General features: G+C 21.7%; 2 protein-coding genes across 2 annotated transcripts; both read right to left on the bottom strand. All coding sequences in view use genetic code 6, as the record gives it.

Annotated features, from left to right (window-relative positions):
• Positions 1 to 781: 781 nt before the first annotated feature.
• Positions 782 to 5,396, bottom strand: TTHERM_00414360 (transmembrane protein, putative; the record flags this gene model as incomplete). The annotated part of the gene is made up of 5 exons (XM_001007201.2): positions 782 to 1,533; positions 1,718 to 2,722; positions 3,089 to 4,570; positions 4,640 to 4,959; positions 5,062 to 5,396. The coding sequence occupies 5 exons, from the start codon at positions 5,394 to 5,396 to the stop codon at positions 782 to 784; spliced, it is 3,894 nt and encodes a 1,297-aa protein (XP_001007201.2).
• A 38-nt stretch (positions 5,397 to 5,434) lies between these two features.
• TTHERM_000414359 (hypothetical protein) lies at positions 5,435 to 6,071 on the bottom strand. Its single transcript, XM_012795427.1, has 2 exons — positions 5,777 to 6,071; positions 5,435 to 5,624 (listed from the first exon to the last, which is right to left on the bottom strand). Exons 1-2 carry the CDS (start codon positions 5,944 to 5,946, stop codon positions 5,606 to 5,608), a joined length of 189 nt encoding a protein of 62 aa, XP_012650881.1. The 5' UTR covers positions 5,947 to 6,071; the 3' UTR covers positions 5,435 to 5,605.
• Positions 6,072 to 7,806: the final 1,735 nt, after the last annotated feature.

Genomic DNA, 7,806 nt, shown 5'->3' with positions numbered 1-7,806 from the left:
CTATTTTATTATTGAAGATTATAAAATTCGTACTATTCTATTTTCTTTTGAATATTATCTCTACAAAAGTGTAATACATAGATAAATATTTTCATATATTCTCAAAGCTCAATAATATTATTTTAAAAAAAGCGAAATCATAATCTTAGTTCTAAGAAATTTTATAAAAATTGCAAAAAAATCCACTTTTTTTTAAAAATCCCACTTTAAAATAGATCATATTAAATTTCTTTTTCGTTCTGGAAGGCATCAAAAAAATAATGTTACAAGTAACAAATGTAATATTAATATAAACAGTTAGTAATAGAAAAATAAAAATTATCAATTAAACTTCATGTTCAAAAAATTGTAAGATTTTATGTTAAAATCAGTTCTTGAATTATAATTCAATAATAAAATTTGCTCAATATATTTAATAACAAATTATATATTTATTTGATAGATCTTTGTTTGTTTTTCATTTTATCTCAAAAAAATTTATAAATTTATTATCATTTAATCATTTTTAGTTGAATTTTGATTTTATAAATTTTGCAATTATTAACATATGATAAGCTTTATACTTTTATTAATTTATTTGATAATAAATAAATAAAAAATAAGCCTAAAATTATATTTTAATATAAATCAAAAAGAAATTAAGTTATCTAGAAAATATTCAAAAAAAATATCTTAATTAGAAATAATTTATGAAATTGAAATTGTGATTGTGAAATGAATTTAATGTAATTTTATATAAAATTTATCAGAATTTGCATTTTTGATAAAAATTAATAAATTTTCATTTTGATAAATAGTTTAATATATAAGAATTTTCAACAAGATAGGTTATTTCGAAAATTGTTAGAACATGCTTTGCTCTTTTTAGCTAAAATGTAATATCCTTAAAATATTTTACTAGCCCAAATTGGTAGACAATCGCTAAAACAATAAATTGATAGACCATCAAAATTTTTTAAACCAAATTCATCTGAGAAAAAAATTAATCATTTGTCTCTACTATAAATTTAGTTAACCCTGTCATAAATTCTATAATCATTTCATAGAGATTATTAACTTGAAATAAGTCGTTTTTTTATATAAGTTATACAAGAGCACTATATCTCTTTTATTTATCATTTATTTGATAAATTTCATAAGCATTAACAAAGAAGTCAGAAAAAATATTTATAGCATTAAGTAGCCCACTTTGCAGAACCGAATTGTAAGTAGATGTGCAACTTTAGTAATTTAATATAGTTTTATTAAAGTATTATGGATAATTTTTTAAAACTGCACAAGCATCGCTTGTTATGATATTGAAAAAGAAATCAGTATATAATTATTGGTTAAACCTACCTTTTTATTGTTATTATTAAATACTTGTTTAAAATTGAGACAGTGTTGTTGGGCCTTACTATAAAACACTTAAAAATCTCTACTGATACTTAGGAAAAAGGTCATAATCATTGCTAAGATTTAGATCTGAATGAGCACATAATCCAAAAGTTGCAATGTTGCTTGAAATTTAAGCCTTCGCAGTTTGAATTAATCCTATAATAATTCATTTTATTAAATAATTATCATAATAATATAAGTATTAATTTTGAAATATTTTAATCATAATCAAAAATAGAATTTAATTCTTTATTTTGATAAAAATTTAGAATAATATTTACTTAAATAAATAATGTTTTTAGATAATAAATTTAAAATTTCTATAAAATATTTTATTTACCTTGTAGTGTTTGGTTTTCGCCTGATTGAGAAGTTAGAGTATTAGTAATAATATAGTTAACAACAGGATAGACTATAAGTATGATGTAGACAATTAAACATTTTAGAATTAAACTAAAACTATATTTGGGATATTAAGAAGAAGATGAAATTTTTTTCTTTTTGTTAATTAATTCGCTTTCTTTTAACTAATGATTTTTTAAATATTAACTTGTTCCAAAATGAGATAGATTTTTTTGGTGAGACTTGGTTTTATACTAGATTATTTATTGACTTGCAATTAGAATTACTTTATGCATTTCCTTAATTCTTTATGGATCAATCGTAGAAAATAAAAAAAATATTCGCTACTTTTTAAGCTGAGAATAAGCAAAAGTAGGAATAATTGTTAGTACAAATGCTAAAGAGATAACACAAATTAAGCAAAGCAGTGTTAAGACTATACTCTAAATTTAATTATTATTTGTTTAAATGTTTTACTCTTAAAGAGACTAAATGTTTGCAAAGTTCTTAACTAAAACTAAAAAATTATTAAAAAGGTTAATCATGATAAGCTTATCACTTTTGTTGGGATCATTCATATTATAATTTGCAAATTAAAACATATATATGCCATAAAAGTTTAAAGCAGGTTACACTCTCGTTTCTAAAGTAGTAAAATCTGTGTTATTGTTATAAAAGCTTACTGGTAAGTTTTTTTCAGTGATATATTGCAATAAAAACAAATCAATCATCGGTTCTTATACTATCTCAAGTATTTGATCTTTAAAATAAGTATTTTAATCATATTTATTCTAGTTAAAAATTGGAGATAAAATATTTCTATTATTATACATTCCAAAATCTGGAATATTTGTAAATTTTTCAAAAATATGGTTTTTGAAAATTCTACTTATTGAAATTCTGATATTCATGCCCCATGGAATATAGTAGAAATCTTTAGTTTATAAATCAAACTTATGCTCAAGGTTGAAAAAGAAGACAATAATAATTATCCCTACGATTACTAAAAGTAAAAAAAATTAATATAAAATTTACATAAATATATTCAATTTTAATTCAAAATCAAGCTAATTAAATTATTGCTATTGCCGTATAAAATATTTTTTTAGATTTTTTAATTTCCAAAAATCATTTTTATTTAATTAAAAATGAAATTTTCTTTTATATATAAATATAGGTCAGTTATTTATCATCTTTAATATTAAATTTGCTCTTAATTCTTTCTTAATTTTTAATAAATATATGGATCTTTTAAAAGTATTTTTTTAATTATTTTAATGAAAAAATTTTAATTTTGCTTGAAATTATTTTAGAATTTTTGCATATTAGTTTATCTAATAAAATTTTTTTGAAAAGATAAAAAATTTACTTAGTGAAATAACTGCTAGTATCAAAATCTAGTTGAAAACTCTACTTCTACTTGGTTTTTCAAAAGAATTTTTTATAATCTTTTTTATTGAGGTGAATTGATTGTTTCTGGATGATGAAACAGACTGTTAGTGCACAGCTTAAACTTCGTCAGACAAATTTTTTTATTCGTTTTATGCTTCAAGCTTTTCGTTGATGTCTGAGAGTTGTTTAGAGTTCATTTTTTTTAGTGATTAGCTTTAAGTATAATTTGGTGTTATCTACTTCATACTTAATGGTAATAAATCAAAATTTTTTGATCCTCGAGAAGAGTGAATTATTAACTTTTAACTCTCTTTATATTTAGGAGATTACAAAGAAGTTTAGCTTAATATGTTGGTAGTTTCGTTAGATCGTAGATCTTTAGATCCATGTTATTGACTACTTATTTACTAATGTTCAAAATTCTTAATCCAACTTTCTTAAGCAACAATTTGAATTTGCTTATGTGAAAACAGTGGCTTATTATGCTTCTCTTTGGGAGTCATAAGATTATCTATACTTCCTATATCTCTTTATACAGATAATATGTTATCCTCCTTTTAAATATCAGCATCAAAGTGATTCAGATAGTTTCTTTGAGATATAAATTAAGTATCTCTGTCTGTTTAATTCAAAACCTCTTCTTTTTCTTCTGAAATTTCTTCTATTTAGTTTTCATATTACTTTTTAATTGTGTTTAAATTTGTTAAGCTTTAATGATGATGAGAATACTTATCAACAACCTAATTTATTTTGCTAAATAATTAGGTCTGCCAGTCATTCATAAAGAAAAGAGATTAAATTTCTTCTTAAGAAAAATTGCAATTTGGACAATACTACTTCAATTATTCCAAAAATAGCAAGTTAATACTTTAAATTTATTACTCTTAAATTTCAATTTTTTTAATAGTTTTAAAGACAAGTTATCCTACATTCAAAAATTCATCTATAGTAACTTGAACTTTGAATTAAACTATATAAATGTCATTCAGATTTAATGTAAACAGCCCATTTCTAATCATTTATTCTAAATCGTAGGGTTTCAAAAACAATCTTGAAATTCCATTTTTTCTAAATTTAGGAAGAAATGCAATTGTTTCTATTTTTTTTGACTTAATGATTTAAGCTTTTTTTGCTATCCCTTAAATAGAATTATTATTATCTTATTTATCGCCTAATCTTTAATTAAATTCTAACATAGTTGCTTTAATTACATGTGGTAGAAGAGGAATGCATTAAGGCATGAATATTTTTTTGTATTCTTCTTGCTTTTCGATATATGGATGGAATAAATCAATATAGATTTAAGTAGAGGCAGCTTACACAAGATTATTATTGATTACATCTGTAATCACAACATACTCATTTAACGATTTATTAACTTATATCAAACCGCTTACTCCAATTTAATTAAGACCCATTAAACTAATTTGAAGATTTAGTTAGATTTCAATTAAAAAACCTTTTGATTTTTTTATTTTTGAAAGGAAAAGTTAATATTAAATTTAATTATTTTGGAATAAATAAATACCTTTAGAATTGATAGCATACAATGGTTATATATCTTTAATTTTTTACTCTTCAAAAAAACCTCTTTCTACATATCTAGAAATTATTTTATCATGCTACATACCAATGCTTTTCGGCATTAAGATTGCAACATTTTTATCAAGTATATTTCTTTTCTCGTACTAAAAATTTAATAAGAAACTATTAGAGACGTTTTTTATATGTGCAAACTCATCTTTAAGTAGTGATATAAAAACAACGGCTGAGTTTTTGGAAAAGGCAGCTTAGAATATCTTCTGATTTGGCTTTTTCTAGTATTTAAGATTTTGCAAAAATTGTTCCCTATTAAAAAATAAAATAGAAAAATTAATTAAAAATGTGTGGTTATTTTTGTTAGATAATCATTAAATTAAAAAGTATATATATAAATAAGTTAAAATTTACCTAGAGTCATCAAAGCTCAAGCAGCATAAATAATTAGAAATTAAAAAATTGAGATATTCATTATTTGGGTTCACTTTATATAATTACTTAAGCTTTTTTTCTAGTTCATCTCGTTCACTGCATAGTTTTACACCTGTCTTTTCTAGATTTTGTAGTTCAATAAAATCTTAAGAAATGCATTTTAAGAACTCTGTTTTTTAATCCATTAAATTTAATTCTTATTCAGCTACACTGGAAATACTTTCATCAAACTGTATTACATTATATATATTTAGTTCTGAAGTATTTTTACCTTGATTCGAAATCAAATATTCTAAAGTAGAAAGATTCTACATTGACATGCTCTTATTATAATTTTTATAGTATTCTAATAGTTTTATGTTAAGAAGAGCTGCATTTTTAGAGCATTGCTTTAAGAAGTATAAATGGCTTAAATGAGTTGAATTAAAATTTTTTTAGTGATTAAGAAATTTATGAAATAATTCATTAATATAGTCAATTAGAAAGATTCTTCTGAAGCTGCTTTCAAGCAAATATTCTTTGATCATATTAGTTTGGCCGATCTAATTATTGTGTTTTATAAAATACAAAGTTTTTAATTTTTTAAAAGGTTACTCAAAATTTATTTATTTAAATTTTTCATTTTAAACATAAATAAATTTAAAAATATTATTTTCATTTTTTTGATAATTTTAAAAGTATTTTTTTAAGTTACCTCACTAATATTTTAGCAATAGCAGAATGGTCTTTTGGTACATGACTAGATATGCCAAAAAATAATTAACTCTGTATGAATAGCGCTATCATCTTCAAGCATTGACTTTCTAGATTAAGCATTAAAGTCTTACCAAATTCGTCTAATATAAAAATCAAACTGAGAAGCATTTACTTCAATTTTCCAATTAATATCTGTAGAATGCTGGAGAAAAAAAGACTGTTCTCTTTTAATTTTAAATTACATAATTTTAGCTATTGCTTTGAAGGACAAAGGAGTTGATACCAGAATCAAAAACAATAAAAAATCAATATTTTTATTATATTGTGCTATCATGATCATAATGCACCAAATAAAATTGGATAATACAATTTAAGTTTCAAATATTTATATCATCTATGAGTAATAATTGTTCATCAGAATTAATCGAGTTAGTTTTATTGAAAGTACGATTAAATAAAAAATAGAAATGAAACTCTTATTTAACAAAGCGCCAGCTGTCAAGTAAATTAAATTAATCACATATTAAATCACTTCTTGATAGGAATTTTATATTGATAAATGATCTTTTACTTCAAATGAGTATTTTGATTGATGTTTAGAACTAAAGAAACCTTATAAAAATAAATAATTAAGATTAATAAATAAATTTTTTGTAAAATAACTCTTATTTTAATTGAATTAATAGGGAAATTAATTAACAGTAGTAAAAAATACATTTTAATTTAAGTACTGGTCTTAATTGAATGAATAAGCGCTAAGTTTTTTATATTTTTTAATTTACACTCAAAATTTATTTTCAAGTAAAAAAATTATAAGTAAAAATTAATTGTTCTAGCTAGTTGTAAAAATAGTGGAATTTCTTTTTTTCTAAAAATTTTAGAGTATTTAATACATACCATAGTAATTAAAGTTATTTCATGAAATAGAATTCATATTCTTAGTTTTAAGCTAAATTCCTCTACATTTACCATTGTGTTACATTTTTTAATTTTTAATTTTTAAATGATTTGTGCTCTTATTATGAAATTCAAACTTAAGGTTTATTATTTTTATTATATTTGATGTATTCATGCAATATTTAAACAAAATAGGGGATCTATCTATCTAATTTGTTTTCATATTTTTAATGTGTAATGATAGGTATTTTTAAAATGAATTAAAAAGTAGATTTATTGAAAATGAATCATGATAAATAAACATTACCTAATAATATAGTTAAAGATATATTTATATAACTAAAAGCGTCCAAAGCAACTAGTGAGTAGAACATTGAAGGTATTACTATAAACAAATTATAGCCTTGAATAATTACACTAAGTATAGGCTATTTTAAGTTCTCGTATGGTTTTATTAGAAATTTTACTAAAAGAGTAATTAAATAAGATACTATAACAATATTAAAACCAAAAAATATAAAAAATATTGTTTTATGAGATATTATATGCTCACTATATATTGAGATATATCGAAAATTCTACATAGTATAGTCTTTTAACTCCAAATCTTTAAGGGTATTCTCATTCATCATTATTAAAAAGAAAAAACAATAGTTTAGTAAAATTCCTGCATAACCAACCCAAAGAGGTCTGTCCCATACCTTCAGTAAAGTCTATTGATTCTTTACATAAAATTATTTAAGCTTTTGAAGCCAGAGAATCTACTTAAGCATAGCAAAATGTATTGATTTGTTTCTTTTATGGTTTTTAACTTGTTTATTTAATCTTTTTGCTTTTTTTAATAATATAATTTAATTTGTTAATATCAACCAATAATTAAAGCGATTATTACAAATATTAATAAGTGTATTGTTTTTTATGCAAGGTAAATTATGTAATTTAATAAACTAGCAAGCATATTATTTTGTTTTTTAAATATTTTTATTTCTAATTCAATGTTTTTGTTTCATCAAATTGGCCTTTTTAGAAGTTTCTTTTGTTAATTAAATTCATCTTATTGCTAAATAGGTATTAATTTTACTTAAAATTTATATTATTTCAATAAATAATTATTCTAATGAATATAATAAA

Source organism: Tetrahymena thermophila (genome assembly GCF_000189635.1).
Source record: "Tetrahymena thermophila SB210 genomic scaffold scf_8254814, whole genome shotgun sequence".
Classification (NCBI taxonomy): Eukaryota; Ciliophora; class Oligohymenophorea; order Hymenostomatida; family Tetrahymenidae; genus Tetrahymena; species Tetrahymena thermophila.
This window is presented reverse-complemented; position numbering and strand designations above follow the sequence as displayed.